This window comes from Cuculus canorus, chromosome 2, assembly GCF_017976375.1.
Source record: "Cuculus canorus isolate bCucCan1 chromosome 2, bCucCan1.pri, whole genome shotgun sequence".
NCBI classification, from domain to species: domain Eukaryota; kingdom Metazoa; phylum Chordata; class Aves; order Cuculiformes; family Cuculidae; genus Cuculus; species Cuculus canorus.
The window spans coordinates 109,044,725-109,068,915 of NC_071402.1; the positions used below are offsets into that span (position 1 = coordinate 109,044,725).

At 40.5% G+C, this 24,191-nt stretch overlaps 1 protein-coding gene across 5 annotated transcripts in view; it reads left to right on the forward strand.

The window, feature by feature from the left end:
• The window catches only part of BMPER (BMP binding endothelial regulator), a 151,381-nt gene that overhangs the window by 5,122 nt on the left and 122,068 nt on the right, over positions 1-24,191 (forward strand). For 4 of the 5 annotated variants that reach the window (XM_054059623.1, XM_054059622.1, XM_009567845.2 and 1 more), the window contains exon 3: positions 20,384-20,483. The exons of the other annotated variant lie outside the window; for it this stretch is intronic. In XM_054059623.1, the coding sequence (XP_053915598.1) occupies positions 20,384-20,483 (100 nt within the window). The remainder of the gene's footprint in view (positions 1-20,383; positions 20,484-24,191) is intronic. 5 annotated transcript variants of the gene reach the window in all.

Sequence of the window (24,191 nt, forward strand, 5' to 3'; positions counted from 1 at the left end):
TTTCAAGATGAAGTGTGGAGTGCATGGAACAGCAGTGATGCTTACCTTTTAATATAAGGAAACAGGAAAGGCTAAAAGTGTGTGTGTAAATGTACAGCGTAGTTCTATATGCAAGAGCTACCAGCCGAGCAAGTGACTGTGGCTAAAATCTGGAGTTCCCTAATTTGTGAGTCCCTACTTTATGGTCCTAATAATGTCCATAAATTGGTCATTTTAAACATCTGTAAGACAGCAGTTTCAATGTGAGCTTTTACAATTACAACACTTTAGCAATGGTATATTGCTGTTCAACTAATAATCTCTAAGCACTTAATAACCATGGATGAATTTGATCTCCAAAGAACTGATCATAAATTACAGCTGACTGCAAGAATTGGCTTTTTTATTTTTTTTATTTTTTTTTAGAGAAAAACATTAAAGTCAAAGAAAAACTGTGGTTTATCCACAGGGAATTTCTTGTAGGACTGTGTTGAAAGCTCGGGTCTCCTAACTCCTGGTCTAATGGCTTGACTACAAAGCCATCCCTTCTCGCTTCATGCACTTTCACTTTACAAGTGGATATGGGTGGTATAGTCACAGTGTGAAGTCATTTTCTTTTTTGTCTCTCTGACAACATGTAGGCTGTACACATGTCAGGATTTTGGTGTGTCTACTCTCCTGAGCTTGTTCAAAGGCATGGATGAGCAAAGCCTGATTTCATGATCCAGAGTTCTGAGAACTGTGATTTATGACTTGCTGTTGCTGTCGGTGAAGTGCTGTTAAAGCTAGTGTGCTTTGGTCTTCTGTCTACTTCCACTCTGAATGTCTGTGGTTCCACACCTCCAAGGAGATGCGCTGTCTCCGGGAAGCTACCACGCCACCGGGCGTTTCGTAGGGTTTGAGATACTGAAACAGCACAAAGCAGGGCTGGAGGCAAACTGCAAATACCTGCTTTCTCATGCGTTCACCTTATACGCTGTTAGACAGAGTGGAGAAAGCACTTGCATCCTTAGTCCTTAGAGCTAGTGGGTTAAACCGAAACGCAGAAGTTGCACTGGGAAACTGTTGTTCTGAAGCTAGGTCACGTAGAAAGTTCAGGTAGGCCTACTTGAGAAGTGCCAGTGTAGTACACCATGGCTGAACAGCCCATTGCAACCATGCAAGTCTTTATTGATAAAGACTTCTCCGATGGAAGGAATGGAAAATGCTCTAAGCTGCAGCAAGCTCTGTATCAGATGAAGGTGAACAGCTGGAAGGAAATGCTAGATGTGAAAGGCAGTAACAAGGACTAAGTAAAACAACCCTGTGAAGAAAAAAACCTGTCAAAAAAAGGGAAACTTACTTCAGATATTGATGTGATCCTTGACAGTACAAAAAAGGATGTTAGAAAACATGTGATGTGAGATTAATTTGTGCTTAGTGGTCAATAATTAGAAAGTATCATGTCCTGCCGTTTTCTGAAAACCGGAATAGTGAAACTGTGGGTAGTGAAGTTGATAGAAAAAAAAGTTTGGGTTTTAAGGAACTTGTCTGAATTGGCATGGTGATTATAGATAAAGATACATAATCTTGATATTATGCGTAATAGAATTATATTGATTTGGTTTGAGAAATAGATTCTTTTATTCCAGTTATTAAATGCTTTAAGACCACAAGTGATTATTACTACATTGCCTAACGCAAAAACTTTTTTCTAAAAATATACTCACATATATGTGCGGAAAAATGATTTTATTTCAACACGTAGGAGAATTTCAAACACCTTGTGCAGTCTGAGGAACCCAAACATGTCATGTATGACAGAGTCAGGTCTTTGTATTTCAGATGTGAAAGTTTTAGGCTGAGGGTAGTAGACGCATGGGTGAATTTCTGTTAGGGGAATGAAGACTTCCTAAATGGGAAAACTTACCCCATTTTGCGAAGTTTTGGACTTTTTGTAGCACAGATATGTATTGAAGATTTTAAAATGTTAGGGGGAAAATGCTATTAAGAGAATATTGGGAGAACTTCTGGTTAGATTTCTTTTATATGGGTCTCGGCATATAAAATAGGCATGGAATGTTTAAGTTCAGCTCTGGTACAAGTACGGTAAATGATCAAGTGCAGCAAGAGTTTTTGTTGGTACAGCTTTTTGGCTGGAAGGTATCTAAAACTCAAAATAGAAGTAGGCTCACATCTGATGTTATGGCACTTGCTTTAAAGAAATACGTACTTCAACACGCATGTGGAAAAGCCATAAAAATGCTACAGTCCATCGGAAATAGGTGAAATGAGAACCTGTGCATAATTATAGGATGAGAATGTAAAACCCCCACATAATTAACTTAGCCTGAGTTAAACTTCTGAGTGCTGAGTTTTTTGAAGGTTAGATGAGCTCAGCAGTGACAACGATGACAGGTGGTGGTGCCAGTGGTGGTGAGGAGAGCCATGTCATTTCATGCTCGTTTATCATCATCTGCATGAACCCCAAACACCTTGCCAGAAGCAAGCAGAGATCCAAGAATAACCTATCCATGGGCCAGTGGTGTCTGAAGTTTTAAAATGAGTGTACCAAGAATGCCTGCTGAAAGGGACAGGTGAGAAGGCAGGAACTCCAAGGAAATAGATAAGTATACCTCAGCTAACAGTGGCCTTCATGTTACAAGACCTTTTTCTATTTCTTCAGAAGAATGAGGGGTTTTATTTTTTATCTGTTCTTTGTGGGGAGAAAAGGTCTCTTATTATTATTTTTTTATTTTTTCAGGGTACTTTAGAACAAAGTGAGTTGTGTTAAGAAACAGTTGATAAAAGCCAGTGATCTTGACAAACCACATTTAAACCAGTGCCATTTCCCCCACCTTTTTCCCTCCCACTTCCCTCATGCTTGTGCCTCAAACTTGCCAACTGCACCTGAGGAGTGGTAATCATATGTCTCAACCTTTTATCACCTAAATCCAGAACAGAAGGAAGTAAATGTGAGCCAGAAAGTGTAAGCAAGTGTTGGAAACCTGAGAAAAGTTTGGAGACAAGAGCTCAGGAAACTACAAATCAGAGCTTTGCTTGGCATATGTTTTATTCAGCATGAAACATCATTCTGTAGTTTAAGTTTCCGCTTTTAAATCCAAATGTACAATGTAGAATTTTACCTTTGCTCATAAAAAGTTATGTTAAATTCATCATTATAAAATCTAGTGTTCTACCCAGCTTAACTGACGGAAGGGCATAACCAAGTGCAAGCAAACCAAAATATGGAAGAAGTCACCTGTACCCTTGGTTCTCCCTGCAGCCCTGCAAAAAAAAATCTCCTCATTGCAGGCTAAAGCGAGAAAACTATTAGATTTGTCAGGGTTCTTTACCTATAGCTTAGTTGATTTCTGTGGCACAATAAATAAGTTGAATGCTCATAGCTAGCCTGAGAGCAAATGTTTGACACATGTTCAGTGAAGATGGCAGTATTTTAGTACATCAGGATTCAATTGTTGTTGTGTCAAGGTATAATGCAGCCCAGATGACTTTTAGTGGAGTAGTGCATATTAAAAGAAAAATTATCAAAAAAATTTTCATACCTATTTTATTTAATTTAATTTCAATAGTTTAAACACATCAACTACAGAATCTACCAAGGCTGCATCATCTTTCAGTTCAAATATTCTTGATCTTTATTACTGTGTAATAAAATCAGCTTTTTCTTCACCCAGAAAAATATCAAACAAAGAGACAAAAAAGCCTATGGTACAGTAGTGTACTGGTGGTTTTCGCCCTAAAAGAGAATGTTGTTTTCATTGGTGTATGGAGGGCTCCTGGAACATAAACGTGCTCCAACATGATGAAAGCTTTATTAGTTTTGATCCAATTTAAAAAAAATACAGATGTATATGCCATCTCTTAAACAAAAAACCCGCAACACCTCACACCACAAAAACCAACCCTGAAAACAAAAAAAACCTAGTTATAACTCCATGTTTCATGCATCTGGGCATCCCATATGTGGGACCAAAAAACAATGTGTATATATATCTATATCTATATACACACACGTGAAGATGGTTTTGCAAGGGAGAAGTTAATTGAATCAAGAACTGGCTAATTACTACTGTAGAGGTGATTGTCTTGATAGGCTCTCCTTAAGGGTGATTCAGGTAGCTTCAGTAGTACTTGTTCGTAATTCATGCAACACCCGTAAGAAAATACTTTGATCTGTCTGAGCATGAAACACAAACTGTCTATGGTAGAAGATGGTTGCTCTGGCTTGATCCTCTTAAGTTTTCAACAGCAGTATTGAGGTATTGTTCAAGTCAGTTTAGTCCGATATACGGATATGGCTACCATGGCCAAGTCATACCTTGTGCAACAGCTCATCTAATTTTCTTCTCTGAGGAATGAGTACAGAGTGTATAGGTGGTTGTTGTGCCTGTGCCATCTGTGGGCCTCATGAAGTCCACTTTCTGCACTTTTCTTCACGTCCCAGAGCTGCCTTCTTGTGCCATGTCCCCATGCAGGTATGTTTGCCTTCAGTTTTCTGTGCTTTATAATGACCTTTAGCTTGGAGAGATGGTGCACAGTCATATGTGACAACTTATGATGAAGCCTTTCTGGAAACAGGCGGGCTTGAAGAAGCTATTTCATCTTGTTCTTAGACTGCATGGGGTAGTGAAGAGTTCACTACTTGTGCATTTCTAACATAGTCAGCTGCACTGAGCAAACATGCATATACACCTAGTGCTGAACTGCTTATAGATCTTGGTAAAACCCTCCTGGGAGTGAGCTGGTGATATGTCACTGTAGCATCCAATCCATCAAATGTGGAAGTGAGATTCTCTCTGGCGTAACCAAAGGATCAGAGAACTCAAACACATAAAGAACATATTTAAAATGTATAAATAATATGTGGAAAAATATGGAGGGCACAAAAATGCCATAAACTAAATGGAAAAATGTAATATACGTTGCAAATGTCTTTGGAATGTGTCTACAATAAGTGCAAAATGGATCAGTCTAAGTTGAGGTACCTTTTTATTGCCAATAAGAAAAACATTATTAAAGACCTGGTCCAATATCAAAATGGCATTTTAAAAGCATACAGTTACCTGTATATAGTTTTTATTAGCTTTCAAGTTTCTTCCATTGAGTTGTTAACGGTCTTTTTAAGAATTATAGTCCTGTAAGTGAATGGTTCACAGTGTCAGTACTTCTGCTGTTCTGCTTTGTGCTGCTATATAAAAATAGATTTTTTTTTTCTCCACCAAATATCTGGTTTTATTTCCCCATCGTAATTTAATAGAAATTTTTGAGGGAAGAAAAATATTAAGCAACAACCAAAAATCAAATGAAAATATAACCTTTTTATATTGAGCTTATGGCAACATAAAAGGCCATTGTGAAGGAAAAACAATATTTTATAAAAGCTTTTACCTGTAACATTGCTATTAAAATGACTATCATACTGGTACTTGCTTATATTGTACCTAATAACTGCTGTAATTACTTCCTCTGAGGCCTCTTGGCCTCTTCATCTTATACATTAAGCTGCAGCTAAAAATTTCCTAAGTCTGACCATTTGTCTGACTGATCTCTGTGCAGGGTTTTGCATCCAACTTAATCAAGTGCTGAGCTCTGGGTCCAAGTACAGCGTGGTCCCCATCTGTTGTCCTCCCTAGGAGCTGACTTTGTGTGCTAAGACCTGGAGATACTTTTTGTTCGTCTCTCCCTTTTATTTATTAGACTCTTTTCCTGCCTTTTTCTTGCATTTCACTTCTGTGTTGGGAATCCACTTGCTCTAGACAGTGGTCCAAAATGGGCTGTTAAACTAGGACTGTGTACCACCACCTCACTGAAAAAATAATGTTTTTGTGGGTCATCTAGGATTTGCATCCTCTATACTTATTCACCCGTTATACACATTAGCTGCCTGACTGTAGTTTTAATTTTCTGTATTGTATCTTAGATTTTTCAGAGAGGAAAGCATGTACAGTACTATAAAGTGCTACAGGAAAAGGCAGTAGTATTAAATAACATTAGTATTGGAGATCTGTTTGTTCTTGTGAGCGCAAAGGATGCAAACGTCATAAAATGCCATTTGGAAAAATGATTCAAAAGACCTGATCTTTTCCCTGACAAACTGAGGGCTCAGTTTTTACGAGTCCCTGTTTTAAGTAAACCTTTTTGCAAAGCTTCAATGGTAAAGATTGAATCAGGTCATCTGTAACATTGCCCTAGAGCTGTGCTTAGATGGTTACACTGCATTTTGCTCCAGAGCAGGTCTACTTCATGTATTGCATTTGTGGTTGGTCACACAGTAGCGATACTGCCTTATGTGTGCATAAACCCCAACCCGCAGTGTTGAAACTTCCTGTAAATCAGCTATTTAGTACAAATTCGTCGCTTCTTTTGCAATTTTAAATTTCTGTGTGCCAAGCACTGTGTTGGCTTCAATGTGCCAGACTTGAGAAGCTGAAGACTGCTATTTCTACTTCACAGAAAAAAAAAAAAAAAAGAAGATATTGCTTAGCCCTGGGCTGCTAAGGTGTTCAGTGTAACTCCTGGCTCCCCTGTAGGTTGCGGGGCCAGTTGCTTCTTCCTCTGGATGGCCACAGTATGGCTCACCTTCTCTTTAGTAGCTAAAGCTCTCACTTAAGGAATGGGAGCAGCATCTCTGCATTATCTGGGAGAATGCAAGCCAATATGTGGTAGAACCCTGGTGAGGAAAATCAAGTTTCTGAAAGCTCATAGGCTAGAAGTTGTGTGTTTTGGGTTATGCTTCCTTGTTTTGCCCTTTTTAGCTGTTCCTGATATCTTTATATTCAATTATATTAAGTGGCTTCAATGAGAATTGGATGTTCCCGAATGTTTGGAACCATCAAAATGTATTCTGATGGCCAGACTAGAGTCATACATTTGCATCTGTTTTCCTGGTTTGTCTGGTGATTTCTTAGTGGCTGAAGAATAATAGACCTTGATTGTTCTGATGCTGTCTCCTCCTTTTTTCTGTCTGGATGGCGATGAGCAGTTGAGGCATGGTTTGGGAGAGATGGGGAACAGCTGATAAATGATTGGTCTAAGACTACCTAGTGGTTTTGATCTGATTGTACCAGTTAGTGAGACACCTTCGGCTTGTGCTGCTTGGAAATCAGCGGGGCAGGAGGGAGCCAGGCAGGGTGGCTAGGCTTGAGATAAAGCTATTAGCTGAAGGATTGCCTGTAGGACCGAAAATACTGATAAGAGCAGCAGGCTTTCCTGCTACAGGGAGACTGTTGATCATTTGCTTGTGACATAGAGTATTTTTTTTCTGTATATGGCAGAGCAAAGCTGATTATTGTCATGTTTAGCATTTTACCCTCCCACCCAAATACACAGTTCTAGGGAGAGCTGGAGCAGTTAACTCAGTTAGGTGGATCAGTGATTCAATCTGGCAAATGCTTTTTATTAAAATAAACGATTAAAATTATGTTGGCAGGCAGAATGCAAAGCATGCAAGCTTTTTTAGCCTGTAAACTGAGGGTTGGTGGATGGATTGTTTGTAAAAGGAGCGGAGAAAAAATGCTGGACAATTAAAATCATTATACATTAAAATGTTGACAGTGCAGTAGTGTAAGAAACCTTTTCAACAAATGCGTGCTTGAGGCATAGCTTATATATGATCTAAATGCATTAAGCGTTTCTGGAGAAACTTGCTGATGTGGACATCTAAGATACAGCATAGTTCACTGGTACTGAATTGGAGCTTGTTTAACATGGAAACATGGAGGAAACAGAAGTGTGCAATTTGTATAGCTTCTGGAAAAATGTCTCTATGTCTGATTTAACTTGGCAAGGTTTCCAGTCCTCAAGCAAAAACTATGTGACCTCAAAATCAACCTGAAGTGGAAATTTAAAAATATCTAGAACTCTAGGTAATGGTAGTAAGAAATTTGAGTGGGTTTATATACTTGTTATTACACAAAGGGTACATATTTGGTGCCAAAAACTGTATACAATCTTTTTAGTATAAAATGCCTGTCTTTGATGCCATTAGGTTTCTTGGCATAATTAAACCAGTCCACACATGGAAACATGCAAAGGAGTGAGCTGAAAAGGGAAAAAACACCAACAAATCACCTGCAACAAAAGCAAGGTTTGTTGGCATGCAGTCATGTGGAGGGATGGGTAGGCAGCTCCAGCCTGTTTGCTGGTCATTACCTCTAACATACAAGACAGCACCAAAACTACTGGCGAGACAGAGCTTTAGTTGAGACAACAAGGATGTGATATGACTCCAGGAGAACTATGTATTACTTTTGAACCAGAGGTCTAAAAGGATTTTAAGCATCTTCTGGTGTTGAATATTACTGCTGCTTGTTTGTGGACAACTTGTGACTGTGACCGTAAAGTATTGTCGCCGTCAAAAGATTTAGGTTAACCCACTGAGTAGTGCTTAGGTTGGGCAGTTGGGCCAAGCAGCCCTTGATAACTCTCTTGTCTCCTTCACTGAGAAAACGACTCAGAACAGGGATTGTAGTGATAGGACTAGGGGCAATGGGTATAAACTGGTGAGGGGAGGATTTAGACTAGACATGAGGAGGAATTTCTTCAAGATGAAAGTGGTGAGGCACTAAGACAGGTTGCCCAGGGAAGCTGTGGATGCCCCATCGCTGGAGGTGTTCAAGGCCAGGTTGGATGGGGCCTTGGGCACCTTGATGTAGTGGGAGGTGTCCCTGCCCATGGCAGAGGGTTTGGAATTAGATGATCTTTAGAGTCCCTTCCAACCCAAACTATTCTATGATTCTATGATTTCTTACAGCCAGCATGCTGAGCAGAGAGCTGACAGGAGCTGCTGAGTCCCATGTTGTACCCTAACCCCCTCTCTCTGTTTTTGAGGCCAAATACATTATTCTGTGGCCTTCAGGATTCACTGCTCTGACTCTGGGTGATGGGAGCATCTGCTCTTATGTCATGCAGCTTAGTGGTTGGAGGTTGTGGGAGAGAAGTTTATTGTAAAGTACATCAAGAGTAATAGGTGCAGAAATTAGTGATCCCATCTTGGTTGGGAAATTTCCTGCTCTTCTTTAGGCTAGAGAAAAGCATTTCAATTGCCTATGTAAAACGCAGCGCTGTGGACAGGCTGGATGAAACGGTGTTCCTCTTCCAACCCAGACTGAGCTGTGACTTGGCAATGAGAGCCTTCTGGTACTGCACAGGAAGGTACAGTTAATATAAAATTAACTTTCGAAGACCTCAGCTAGACACTTTTTAGTTTTCTTTGGTTCAGCCACAGGTTCTCATTTTTACATGGCACTTGAGTCTCTCATCATAAAAAGCCCATCTTATGCTAAAGGTGTGAAATCTTTGGATTTCAGACCGTCTTTCTACCTCCCTTGTATTTTCTCCCCAGCTGCCCAGGTAGTAGCGTTGCTGCTTGATTTTTTTCTCTTAAAAGAGAACAGTGCTGTCCCACACAATGAAGTCATCTCTGGCTGCCTCACAAGCACTGTGGATTTCCAGCCAGGCATAATCCCTTTCCTGACATTTGAGTCTCATTAATTGGGTTAACAAGATGCTATCTGCGCGCCATACTTATGTAAATATAACCTGCTAGCAAAGATCTTAATGGCACCTGATATATCACACTGCCTTTACATCTATCAAGAGGTACCACTGCAGGAGTCGCTTCCAAAAGCAGGTTGTGTTCTTCGTCCCTTGGGTCCCTTTGTAAGCTGTAAGAAATGCTGGTGGTCAAGGCCAGCCATTCAGATGTCTTTAAAGTGTCCCACTGGTGACTGAAAATCACTTTGTCAAGATGACAAATGGCTTGCACATACCCTGTTCACCTTATAGCTTCACTCTAATGTCAGCTCCATTTACTTGTCAGAAACAGGTATTTTTTTTACTTCCAGCAGAGCAAATGGGGCAGAGGAAAACAAGGAGTGAAGGGAACACAGGCTGAGTTAAAATCTGCTTGTATGGCTTCTATTCAATGTATTATTATAGTTGAGATTCACAGGCTTTGGACATACCAGAATCTGTTTGTTTGTACATGTGCAAAACAGAAAGAAGGGAATTTGCTTTTCAGAAGTGAGAACTGTCCCTGCAGGGCTATGATTATGCAAAAACATGTTTTATCCACTGGATTTTTCAAGCAGAAAGTAGTTGTGCAATATTAGTTTCTTATTTTGGACAACAAACTTCTTTCCAGGGCAACATTTAAAAATAACTGTTTAATTAACTGGGTCTACCCAGTACATTGGGCATTGTGCATGTGTCTGCGCTGAAGAGCTCGGCTCAAAACTCTGAACTTGCGTGGGTGGTTTCATTGACTGCAGTGGTATAGCCATGTGGCTAAGTGATCACTGCTGTGAATGAAGGCTGCTACATCTCACCCAAAAGCAGCAAGGGCCAGGCCGCAAAATATGCTCAAAGTCAGCTCAAGGACTGCGAAAGTGACTTTGACAGCTTTGGCTTTTTGTTTCCTCTCAATGACTTCCATATCACTTTTGCTTAGTTCACAAGTCAAAAGATGTTTTTTTTTCCTAGTAGCTACAGCTTTGACTGAAGCTTTCAAAGTCACAGTCTAAAGCGGTTGATCACAACAAAGAAAAGTTGATTCCACCTTCCTTATTTGCATCTGATGGAAGCTTTGCACCCATCAGAAGTTTAAATAGATACAAAGTAGAAACTCATAGAGATGAGATGTGTCAAATTAAACATCATTGTGGCATAAGTTTTTCTTCTAAATTCTCCCATGGCCTTTAGCCTTCTCTTGCTGGCACCAACTGGATGAAGCCTGCTTGAGGAGGACTGCTGCCATGAGTTGTCCATAAGTTAGGATTCCTGGCTGTCCCTTCAAGATTTTACTGGCTTGGAGCAGATGCAGCAAAAAGCCGTGAGTCCCTGTAAGTTGAAGGCAGCATTAAAAGACCCTGAAAGCTTTTGCACCCTTCTAGAATTCCTGCCTGAAATGCTCTTGGTCCTTATTTCTTCCCACTCTTCTCTCTTCTCTGCTCCTCTCAGCAGACTGACAAGCAGGGAGCTGCAGACTGCCGTGACTAACCTAACTTCTTTTTCTAATACCACTGTGTAGCACAGGCAAGATCACATAAGAAAACAAATGTGGGGTCAGCGCTCAGATTTCTTGCAAGTTCATTAAAACAGCAGTGTCTGGAGGCCTCTTGCCTAAATAATTTTATAATAGAAAACAGACTCTTGTTGCTTTCTTTTGGGCTACTATTTTTATTTTGTTGTTGTTCCTCAAGCGTTTTGGTCCTACTTCAAAACTTGCTTCAATTAAATGAAGAGGGTTTTGTTTTTTGTTTTTTTGTTTTTTTTTTTTTTGGTGGTGCTTTCCAGTTGAAAAGCTATGCTACGCCTATGAAACTTCTAGGAGTCTTCTGGATTATGAAGATGGGATTGACGGGGATTTTCCTGACAAAATAACATTAAAAAAACCAAAGTGCAGATTGAAAATGTGGAAGAAAATAAAAAGCCCTTCTCCTTTCCTCCCCCAGCTGAGATCTCCTGTTGCTGCTTCTGGCATGCATCACATCTTTGAGGATACAGTATCATGAGAAAACTGTCACTTGGTGATGTATTAGGGTAATATATCATGAGAGCATCGTTTCTTTAGAGGATATGGGCAGTAAAAGACATGATTCTGGCCAGACAGAGCAGCAGGGGACCTTGCTTTTTTTTCTTCCTTTTTCTTTAATCTAGCCCTGTTTTTGTGTTGTACAAAAGTGAGTTTCTTCATGGGATATGACTTGGTGCAGAGTAAGTTAGGAGGCCCATTGGGCTTTTTAAACTCTTTAAGAAGTACATGGATGGCCTCAAGGGCTGCTTTGTTCAAAGTTTTTAGAACAGTCTCAAGCCCCAGACTAGAGCATTTGCCACTGCCTAGATCTTCAGTGTTAAGTTTGAGTAAGCAGACTTCAGACAGAGAAGGCAGGAAAGAAGGCAACAGGTAACTATTGCTTGGATAATATATTTGTAGATATAGCCCATCAAATGAAGTTTTACTTCACAGCAGTAGAACAAAAGTTACTGTTGGTGAGTATTCAGTTTGTAACAGACGACATAGTTGTGTCATGCAAAATTAGGAATTCTGAAGTGATGGACTCGGATTTTGATGTACTTTTAAAAATGCTTAATGGTTTTGTTTTTTTCTCTCTATGGCAATATCTACTGGAAAATAAGCAGAACAGTCTGTTGGACTAGGATGGCAGTAGCTAAGAAACAAAAGTAGAATATTGTTAGGAGGCTCTTTGGATGGGACAGAGTTAATTTTTGAGATGGGTCAGGACACAACATCATGGCTTGCTCTAAAATTTGTTAAATTCAAATGATTTAATAATTTATTTTAAGCATGCTGCGCAATCTGCTTTACTTGTTATAAAATCAGCTTGACAATTCATTAGTGCCATCTTCAACAATTTTTTTGGCTAGAATTTACTTTGAGTATTTTCAGACCAGTTTGAGTTGGAGATGATATGAGCCCTTTTCCGGGCCATCCTATGGCACTTAAATGGGGTCAGCATGCTCCTGTGGGTAATACACTCAGGCCACTGATGCTGTTCCACATCTGCTGACTTCAGCTGTGTATGGGTGGCCTCTGGATCAGAAGATTTTATGTCCCTCAGCGGCCCATCACTTCTCTGGGAGAATGAATCCTGCCCCATCAGCTTCAGTCAGGGTAAACCGGGCTAGGCTGGACCATGCTTTCAAGATCACTCATTTAGCTCAAAATGATTTGTTCTGCAATCATCTGGAAAGTTTTGCTGGCTGGTCTGAGTGACTAGGAACATCCAGCAACAGGTAGTTCATAAGCTTATAGGGTTGGGTCAGTGAGCTGTAACCTTTTCCAGCAGCCTGGGTACGAGTTTGCACTCTGGGCTTCAAATTGACAGGTATTGCCAGTAACTACTGTTTTCTTAGGTATTGACATCAGATTTAAATGTCTGATAGTTAATATGAATTCTTTATTTACAAAGTAGAAACCATTTTTTTTTGTTTATTTCAAAACACAGGAAGCATAAAAGGCTGTGAATTTTAAGTGCATGAATCTCATGGAATGCAAAGACGTGGTCTTCCGCAGGAACCCCAGTGTGTGCTTCTTTGCTGAAACTGCCTCCTGGATTACTGTGTGTAGTTCTTCAGACTACAGTATGAATTGCTGGGAATCTGTGAAGGCCATGTATCCTAATGCTAGAAGACCACCTTGTCATTCTGTTGACAGATAAAATAGTTTTGCCATTGACTTTACAGTTGAAGAGCTCTCGACCAAAGTGGCACTTGGAGTTTGAGGTGGAGGCAGGGAGACTGAGAGCTAAGTGGTCTGGATTTTGCTCTGGCTTTCTTGCTGACTTAATCTGCAATTATGGTCATTTTGTTGGCTGTATCATTGTCAATAAGCTCACTGGAGCAGGTATGTACTCCTTGTATGTGCTTATGTGGTGTCTGGGACGTCTGATCCCAGCTTCAGCCTCAGCAGTTGCATTAACTCAAACAAATATAAGAGGAAGAAAGTGCTTTCTTTTTACCACGCAGTAGTACAAGCAGGCTGCTGTCAGGGAGCATCAGGATTGCAGCAGGCCACTGAGGTCACTTTCCTCATGCTGGTGAACATCATTAAGCACAGTGAAAATAAAAAGTCTTCTCAGGGGTTATGAGTGATGTGTCCTGAATGACTTGCACATACTCATGCCTTTCTCACAGCAGTGGGGAATACCCGTTTGCAGTGAAATTCGGTGTCATCTTTCAACAGGGCTTTTGTTTTAATCATCTTTCCTAGGGTGGGATGGTGGGGGGAGAGCTGGAATTATGGGAATTATGAAGGGAGAGAAGTTGATGCTGGCTGAGCATTGCCACAGGGAGAGCTGTAGACTGCTCCCTGCTCACCCTCAGAGAGGCCAGATGAGCTAAAGAGATTAAAAGGATGAGGGGATAAATCAGAGGCTACCAAGTGCTCTGCTCAAAAAAGGAAAGAGAAACTCTGTGTACTGAACTGTCATATTTTGTTCCTGATGAAATACTGTCATTTTCTTCTAACGCAGTTCATGCTGAAGTCGCTGTGCCATGGGCAAGAATCTAGTACTGAAAGTACTGAAGCATGTGTTTGGCTTCAGTCCTGTCAGCTGTGCCATTGAAATTGAAGACATGCTTAAAATAATTGGACTTCTATCTGTGGGGTGAAGCATATGCCTTGGTGTTTGTGGGTTTATGTGGGTAAACAGAGAGAACTGTAGAAAACAGACCTTGGTTCTTAGGGAAATATTTTTTTTACCTTGAATTTAAGAACACACATACAGGATAAACCATTTTTCTTCTTGTACCTACAAAATTTGTTTTTGCAAGGACATCACCCCCCATGATTGTAAGGGAACAAGGGAAATGAGACTTTTTTCCTCATCTATCTTGACAGTGGTTTGAAATGTCTGCAAACATGTCTCCTTGGGGAGTGTTGTCTCCTCCCTGAAGCCAAATTGTGCAGCTCTTGCTCAGGCAGAGAAATGCTCATGGAAGACAGCAGTCTCACAGTATTAGCAGGGATTTCTTGTTTGCATCGACTCCACCAATTAAAGGGAAGTTTGTAAATCAGACCTAAGATGGCAAGTTCCAGGTGGGAGTGCCAAAGGAGTAAGGGTAGTATTTTCGGAAAGTGCCTCAGGATTTGTCTAGACCTTGAGTTATGCATGTGTCTGAGCCTGTTTTCAAGTTCAAGTTGGCCCAACACTGGCATTATCTGCATGTAAGCATAGGTGCAGGCATATACTTGGGAGCCCAGTGCTTGCATGCTTTGCTGAGAGACAGAGCCTGTGGCCAGCACTGACCCAAACCTTTGCTCCTGTGGCCTGTGCAGACTGAGCATAGTTCTGTGCACACCCAAGAGGATGCTCTGGCCGTGTGCAGAGAGCCAGTAGCATGGCTGGAGAACGTGGGTTTGAGTCTGCCTTGCAGTGGAGATGTTGCCTAGGTGACTCGAGTGCACTTGTTTCATTTATTTTAAATGGCTTTTTCTTCTTCTAAGGTCATATGTGCACATTTAAAAGCTGCATCCCAAATTCCCCAGGGGTAACTTTTGCCATTGTTTGAAAATTGTTATTGTTTTGGAGGATGATTCCGCAGGCTCCTCCTGGCAGAAATTTAAGGACACTCTGAACTACTTGGTGAGCAGTCTTATCAGAGTTACTGGGAGTTAATGGGACTGTGATAAATGGTGGTAAAAAAATTAATGTTTTCAGGATTAGCCATTAATGGTAGTTTGTGTATCTACCTAATCTGTCCCTGTTGCTTTTATTATTTTTCTCTCCACAGCCTTTTTTTGTTAAAAAAAAACCTTTAAGAAATATTTTTCCTATTCAATATAAATAGATCATAACCTCAGGATATCAGAAATGCAGTGCAAGCCTCCTAATAGTGGTTTTGATACATAAAAAGGAAAAGACAAAAAAAAAAAGGCAGTCTAGTCCCCTAAGAACCCACATCTGCAAGTTCTTCAGCAGCTAGCTGAGAGCACAAAAGTGGACTTGCTGGTGGAGACACTCCTGGGTGCAGCCCTGAAGAAATTAAGCGGATTCCTGAATTTTTGTTTCCTCTTCCAAGCCAAATCCAGGTTGAAAAGAGCCATCCTCCTGGTGGCTGCTGTGAGCCGGCAGAAGCCCGGTGGGGAACCCTGTAGAAAGTTGGCTGTAGCTTCCAAGCAGTGGTTTGGCACACGTCCTCTCCAAGACCTCTGCCAAATATTCAGATTTCTTTTTTGTGGGTTTTTTTTTTCTTTTTCTTTTCATGATGGCATTTTATTTAGCTGTACCACATGAGTTTAAGGCCATTAGTTTGATATATTTTGTCACCAGATTGGGCTATTTTATGCAGAGTTCTTTGATGGAAGGTAAAAATAGGATGTGTATGTGGAAGGTGAACAACTTGCGTTGAGAGAAGGTTGTAGTAAACTTAACCCGAAGCAGTAACACTGGTATTAGGTTTGCTTAGTGTATCTCTCCTGCATGGGAATTTAACATCCCCTTTGTATGCCAAGTTAGGGGGACCTTTGGTTCCCACTGCTAAAGGATGGGAAAGGTGAGAAACATGGGCATCCAACAAAAGTTTCTTATCTTTCCCCAAATGTATTAAAAAGCAAGTTCTTCACCAGTCAGGATTGGTGAGCGCAGGAGAGGCATCTGGGGTGATCGTCCGGCACTTCTCTAAATTGTCCTTTCTGAGGGAGTCTGGGATTGCAGCATAAACCCTTTGCTGAGTGGAGCGCTGACTGGGGAGTTGCGTCAGCTGTGGCAGCATTGTTCTGGATCAGCCTGACCTCTTTTAAAAAAATATGTATTTTTCCAGCACTAATAAAAAACTCAGCTGAGGTTCTCTCCTTTTCTGTGTGTGCCTGAGCACTAAATTAAAAAAAAAAAAAAATTCCCAGATGTGAATCTATAAACCATCTGTTTAAAATAACTATTGTGCAGGACTATAATTAAAGGTTATTTATTATGAATCTTGGGATCGTATTATGGATTTTGACTGACTCCCAGGTTTCTGATTTAGCAAATGGTTTATGTATTTATGAGCCATGTGTCTCTTCCGCACTTCTTGGTGCCAGAGTGCATGTCCTTTAAAGAAAAGGAAGAAAAATCCCCCACTCTCCCATAACTGTTGGCTTCTGAATGTTGCCATCTAAGAAGTTTTCTCCTAAGAACGGCAAAAATCAAAGTATCTGAGAGCTTTCAACAGCTCCAGAGACGCTGTTGACAACTCGGATGGAGGTTTGGTAATACAGCTCTCCTTCATGTAGCTACTTAGCAGCTTTTAAAATGTATGGTTGGGACAAGGAATGAAATGTTATGATTACTGGGAGTAAGGGGGGACACATTTGGAAGGAAATAATTTGTTGCTAAAGTCCATTTGTTCTTTAGCATTGCCTAATTGCTCTGCATTGGCCTTGTGAAGTAAGAGGAAAGGAGGCAACAAAATTGAATCGAGCAGATGGACAGTAGACATTTACAGGAGCATATTGGACGATGGTGAAGGGAAAAAAAGAGTTCCTGGTGACAATTGCTCTTTGTATTATCTTCATACTTTTACTTCCCAGTGGGCCTAGGAGATCTGCACTGGATAATGCCTGACTGCAATAGACTAAACAATGATTTACCAGCCCTGTTTTATCTGCTGCTATTCTATGATTGATCAGCATGGTACATTAACCCCTTCCTCCACATCTGCTGGCCTAGTTTTCTACAAGATGCAGCACTGAGATAACAGGAGTTTCAGAAAGAATGTCAGTATTCAACACAGTCCCAGAAGAAGCAAGAGGCAAGTGCTGTGCTTCCCCAGAGCTGTGCTCACCTCTGTGTACTACCACAGGGATTTTGCTGAGAAGACTATGCAGGGCCAGTGTGTTGCAAAGGTGGCTCTGCTGTATATTTGTTCAGCAAAAAGCCCCCAAAAGCTGCAGGAGGTGCAGCCTTGAGCAGTACTGTTCCTTGCACCCTGGAAGAGCAGCCCAGCTCTTATATCAGGGAGTTACTTACCTGGGGGTGCCATTTGAAAGAGCCACTTTCAGTGGTGTCTGGGGCTTGCCTGTAATACAAGCTAGAGACGGGGAACATCAGATCCCACCCCACTTAAGTGCTTAGCTGCCTTTCTCTTGCTGGCAAAGACTCACTCTGTTTACCTGGGATTCATCAAAGGGACACCTTAGTTGCAAGGGACAGAGCTGATCTTGCTCTTTTCTTTAAAAAAGAAGAAAAAAAAAAGAGGGAGATGGGAATGGTGAGTGTGGCACCTCCTGCCCACCTTTTAGCACTGTGCTGTAACAACTCACCTTTGAGACAGTGTCCAGGCTTGATGCCCTCCATGTCCAAAGGCAATTGAAAGATTTGCGTCCTGCTTTCCCCGCAAGCATCTTCGCTGTTGGGACCAGTGGCTTTTGGGAGCATGAGGAACAAGCCCCTCTTCTGCTGAATCTGGGCCACTGAGTAGCAAGTAGTTCAAGGTCTACTGGGATAAAGAAAGGAAATATGAATCTGTCGCCTACTGCTTAAGATCCCTTCTTAGGGGGAGGACTCCCCACTTCCCATTGCTGCACCATAGGCCACTAACTTGCTTTACATGGAACAGCTGCTTAATGTAAAACAGCTCTTGGCACCAGGACATGAAGTCCATAATCTTTCCTCTCAGGAAAGCTCCATCCACTAGGTTGTACAGCCCAGCTCAGTTTTGCTTTCTCTTTCCGTTAGTTCCATCCTTACTTGTAGTGCAGGTCTTTAGTTTGGACAGTGTTGCTGTTGATAAGGGAGGAGGAGCAACATCCAAATTCGTCTGCATCAATGGTACCAAACTTGTCATTAGCGGGGAAGATTCCTGATTGATGTGATCTGGATATACCTGAGGGCAGAGGGAGGCAGCCACAGCTCAGGGGGAGAGTGTGAGAAGCCGGCTGGGAAGCTGGCCTGCATGAAACATTTGCCCCAGTAGTTTCCTGGGAATCAGGGAACAAAGGGAAATATGGAGCTGTGTTGTACTCCTTGTTCATCTCTCTGCCATCCGTAATGATGATTTTTCCCTTTGAAAAGGGTGTCTGACAGGTAGCTGCCTGCTGAACCCTCTGATTTGGGTCATACCCAGCTAGTTTGGCCCACAAGGCCAAGATGTGCACCTCACGTAGAAGTCATATTCTCCAAAAGAATGTACTCTAAACTGGATTTTTCCCTTCCTTCAAACCCACTTTCACTATGCAGAAGATTTTCAAACAGAGAGAGGCAACAGGGCCACTAGGCTTATTAAGGCTTTCCTTGAGCAAACCCTTATTAAAGAGAATCAGATCTTAGCAGAACTCTTTCATATACAGACTGTGTGTAGTTGATTTGGTGAGCTTGATTCTGCTGCCCTTCAACAGCCTTTAAAGGTGGCAAAGTCAGGAGGCACTATGTTCACATAAAGGGAGTCAGGATTTTGCCCTATGTTCTAAAAGGTCATTATTGAGCCAGTTGTGCTGCTGTGCTGTGTCTGTTTTGTGCCAGTCCAAGGTAGAGACCTGACATAAATTCAGTTTAACTCACCAGTTAAATTGCATTTATGATTGTTCTGTAACGCTGGAGTGATGCAGAGCAGCCAGCACGTAGCATTGACTAGCAGTGACCTGGCTTTTTACAGTAGTTGTTTGTGCCACTGCAGCTGCGCTTTAGGGCCTGATTCTCATTTGCTGATTTCACACTGGCTTGGTGAGAGTGACTCCTCATTTACACTGATAAGATTGAAGTGGCTTTATAGCTCCCATCAGATCAGGCAGTGACTTTGAAGAAAATAAACGTCTGATTTTAGACAAAAAGCTGGAGTGTAATAAAAGCTGTGTGTTATCCTTCACAGGCACCCTGAATAAGGCCACAGGGAGCAAAAGAAAGAGGCTGAAAGCACTGTTTCTTTTCCTTTACTTTTATGATTTACATTTTTCTAGCCTTTTGATTTTTTGGTCTCTAATTAAGTCATAAGATTGGGTGAGATGGCTGCTTGCATCTAATAAAAGGCCACCTGTGTCACTTAATGAACTGAGCTACTAATTATAGGTGGGGTTCACTTCAGAGGGCTACTTTAAGTTAGGAATTTCAAGTAGCAAAATTTTACTGAAAGAAACACCCAAAGTGTTTGTTTTCTGCCCTTGTTTCAAGGCAGTGTCACCAGAAGAAGAAGGGGCAAGCCAGCCTAGAAATGGAAAATTTCTCTTGCCTGCTGCCGCACATCCTCTAGTGACATTCATTAATGTGGTCAGTGTCATCTTTGGCTCGGCCATCACCAGCCTTTTGTCGTAGAGATGACACTATAATATTCAGTGATTCTGCCTTCCGGCTGCTTGTGTTCTTTCAACAATTCTCAGCATTTTGGGAAGCAAGATGAATTATGGTAGTCTCTTTTCTAGTTTATTATACAGGAGCCTCTTTTGAATGACCTCTGGGTAGCTAGGTAGCACTGCTATCTAAAAATTACTTTCAGCAGTGGCAGAGAATTCCGTTGTCTCTGAAGCTGCCACTTCTTCCTCAGCCGTCTGTCCTTTTGTCACTATGAGTAACAATTTGTGAACTGTGTGGTTCATGGGGCAGCACCTCATGACTCTAAGGATATTTTAACAAGTGCATCATCTAGCTAGTCATTCATTTAAGTAAAGTGTTTTTCTTCAGTGGGGCACGTCTTCTGTGATGTGTAGCAGTCATGAGTTACTGTCTATGTGGAGTTTAAACATAATTTACTTCGGCTCCTGGGTGATTTAGAGACTGTCTTCTCCATTATTGCAAGGGAAAAAAGGTGTTTGGAATTACAGGGATCTCTCCTGAAGCAAGAGAGCAGATTGCTAGCCTCAACTTTTTTGTTTTCCTGAATTGCAAGAAATGGAGCTGTGGATTTGGTTTGCTTGCAGTAGCTTTTATCTCTTTTTTTTTTTCTTTTTTCTTTTTTTTTTTTTTTCCAGAATAAGGAAGTGACATGCAAAAGAGAAAAGTGTCCAGTGCTCTCCAAGGACTGTGCTCTTGTCATTAAGCAGAGAGGAGCTTGCTGTGAGCATTGCAAAGGTGCGATTCCCTTCCTGTTGTTTGAATCTTAAAACTACTATCAGTTCAAACACATGTTGTCAGGGGCAGGCTAAAGTTGGAAGCTTCTCAGCTGAGACTTGGCTGACCCCAGAGGTTTGAAAAGGGCAGCAATAACAACAAAATCGGTGTATTTCCAAAGCTGGTGGAGATGCATAAATTCACATATTCATACTGTAATTGTAATTCTTGCGCAATGAAAATGCTTTAGAAATACATCTTTGTTGTACTTCACTGGTATGCTGTCAGTCTTTTGAGAGATTGCTCCTATTCTAACTTTATCAGAAATATTTTAGGTAAAAATCAATCTGTTAGTAGTCACCGGTCAATAGGAATTCCTTAAACTTTTTGGGTTTAAACAGAATATGAATAATGCTTCTGAGTAATGAAGAGCAGAGTACTTATCCGTGACTATTTTTATTCTCCCCATACTAGAAACAACCAACCAAACTGGCAGTGCTAAGTTAAGAGTTGCACTCGATGATCTTAAAGGTCTTTTCCAACATAAATGATTCTATGATTCTATTCATTTTACTAAGTACTCCCTGATTCAAATAATAATATCATGGACCTTTTTATTAAAACCAAAATAGGCACTAATCTGAGCACTATTTATTTCTTGATCAACACTATGTATTTCAAGCTCTTTAGAATGACCTACTTATAAAATAAATAAAAAAAATTATTTAACTGTATAAGCGTGCCTGGCATGTAACTACCATTCTTATTCACGTGAAAAATGTAGAAAAAGATGAAGTTGAAACTTTGTCTTTTTTTATATCTATGCAGTAAGTAATATGCTCTAAAACATTAATTTTGTTGAGGAACTTGCTGATGCAGTCAGTGAGGTGGTGAATGTCCATTTCAGACAGCTTTATTTTTCTTTATTTTTTCTTCTGTTGTTTAATTCCCCAGTGGCGATAGAGTAGTTTGAAAAGGAAGATAGGGTAGGATAAATTGTTGCTAAGTGCAAGCATTTATTGCCTTCCCAGAGGAAATACAAATGCAGGAAAACTGATTACACCTTAGATTTAGATGGAAGAGACATGTGATAGGTATGTTTTTTCCCTGGGTCTTTGCAGAGGTGTGTTAGCTGCTGTGCTCATGATTTGCTTCTGTGGTGCAATTTTGGAATAGGTTTAGCAAGCCCTGATTCTATGATTTGTCTAAAAGTCTGACACCAAAAAGAAAAGGAAATACACTGAGAAACAAATTAATGCTTCACTGACACACTAAGAATTTGTAGTTACAAGTTTTATATAAAATAAATCTCTTTTATTTATTTTGTTAAATTGTGTTTGGTGTCAGCTTTATAGCAAAAGATTCCTAAACAATTTTTTATTAGACTAGAGACTGATTCTCCATTTTGATAAAGGAATGCATTGTTCCTTAATTGCATGAAAATTGTACATACATACGTGTGCATATGTACACATATGGATACAAAATGATTCTGAAATAAAGAAGATTAATGTTTGAAAGTTGATACAGATGTTAGTGTACATGGACTATTATCATTAGATAGAATTTGTAATTCAGATTCCTTATAAGATATTCTGTTTGTCCTGAACTGGGGTGAATTCTTACAGAACATTATTAATAGGTTTGACCATTTAACTGTAGTTTATTCAACCATAGTTGACAATTACATATTAACAATTGTTTCACAGTGTTATAAAAGACACTTCTGTAGCAGGATCAGTTCAACTCTCAGTAGGTTTCTAGAAGGGAAAACCTGTGGTTTTCAAATGCAAGAACACCTTCAAATTTCAGGGTTTTCTTATTCTTTTTTTTTAAAGCCTTTTGAGGGCTTCATTTTCAAGGTAAACGTGAAATTTCTGAAAGTTTTTTCCCCGCTCTTTCTGAAAGGTAAAGCTAGATATTCACCTGTAAAATTAAAGCAGTTCTGACGCCTCAGATTATCACCAGGTTGTTCAGGTGCCATGGGAAGATGCTGTCGGAACCACCTTTATTCCTAGGGAAGCTGCTTGCTCTCTGGCTGCTTTGAACGCTGCTGAACCTCCTGCTTTGTTCCATGCAAAACCCAATATGGGTGTCCCGTGGGGAGTATTTTGGGAATCAAGGGTGCAAACACCAGCCTGGCTGCATAGCACTTCAGCTACTCTCTCTTTGGTGTCTCAGCTCCTGAACACTCCCCACACAGAGCTCAGCTGCAGCCGGGACTTGGCCCTGCAGCACTTGTTCTCAGTTACTATTTTGTCAAGCTGCCAGAGTGCCCATAGGGAATGCAAGCAGGAAAAGGAAAACAGGGATTTTTTTAATTTTTTTTTTTTTTTTTTTTTTTTACTGCTTGCATTTCATCTAAACACGAACAAAATGTTACAAAGGAAAGACATCAGAACCTGATGGCTTTTTTCTTGGCTTCCTTCCCAAAGCCTAGAAAAAATTAATCAGGCCTTACGGGCTCTTGCCAGCAATCTTTGATAGCTTCTCGTCTCTCTACCTTGTGAAGAATGAATGAACGAAAGAACGAATGAATGGCTGCTGTCATTTGAGTACAACATAAGGAGGATAAAATTAAGACCAAAGGGTATGTTTCCAGAATTGGCCTGTGTAGGAAGGAAACCACCACTCATGAGTCATTTGTGACACTGCTGCCAGGATATTTTATTCTATTCTGAGGAGTGCATGAGGACTGGGTATATAAAACCAGTGCCCTCACAGCAAACTAGTATGCTGAAATGAAGAAAGACTGTATGCCTGCAACAGTGCATCCGGCTGAACTCCTGTATTTACAGTTTCGCATACAGAAGGAACTGAATTGTTGGTAGAGAATATTTTCCTGCAAATGGTTTGTGCTGAGTATAACTCTTTTGCTTCCATTTGGGTAATTGCATGCTACTTAGATGACTTCTAGCATTTTTAAAAATATTTCTTCATAAACAATAAAGTAAGATACAGCAGCAACTATAGCTTTTGCGGTCAGAAAATTCACTATGGTGGAAACAGCATGTTATTCCTAACGTATCCAAGAAATTGGTTTTACTTAAAATTTTAATCCTCCAGACTACCAATGTGTTTTAACACTATTCTTGACTTCAAGCCCATAGGACCTTGCATAGTGAAGTTGGTGGGGCAAGGCTCTCTTTTGCTGTGTGTTTGTGCAAAGTCAGGAACAGAGAAATGTGGGCCCATGATGCGAGTTCCCTGCTACAAGGAGTATGCAAAGCAGTAAGTATAGTAGTGAAATCTTCCAGTGAGATTGTTCTGACAGATACTTACTGTATACCTCTAGCATACTATTAATTTTGAAAATAGTAAAAAATTAAGCCCTCTTATTACTTTAGAATAGAATAAATAGGCCACTTTCCATCTCATTTTATTTAATATGTTTAATGAAAACATATGAGATCATTGAGATTATAGAAATAGATTTGGCAGCATTTTCTTACCTAATTAGATGAAGACCTGTCACTTGGACATGGATGTTTCTAGACCTCTTGTAGTAAGCTATCTGTTCTCTGAAGAAGTGGTATTACCAGCTCAGGGCTGCATAAAGTTTGCATTTCTAAAATTGTGTCCCATATTCTACCCTTTTATCCTAAGAATCTGAATCTTACATGGATGTGCAAAGACAAAATTGGTCGTTATTTGTTAAAACAGATACAATTTGTTGTTCTGAAGTTTCCTTCACTTTCCCAAGTGAAATTTTGCTATTTCTTCCCTTGT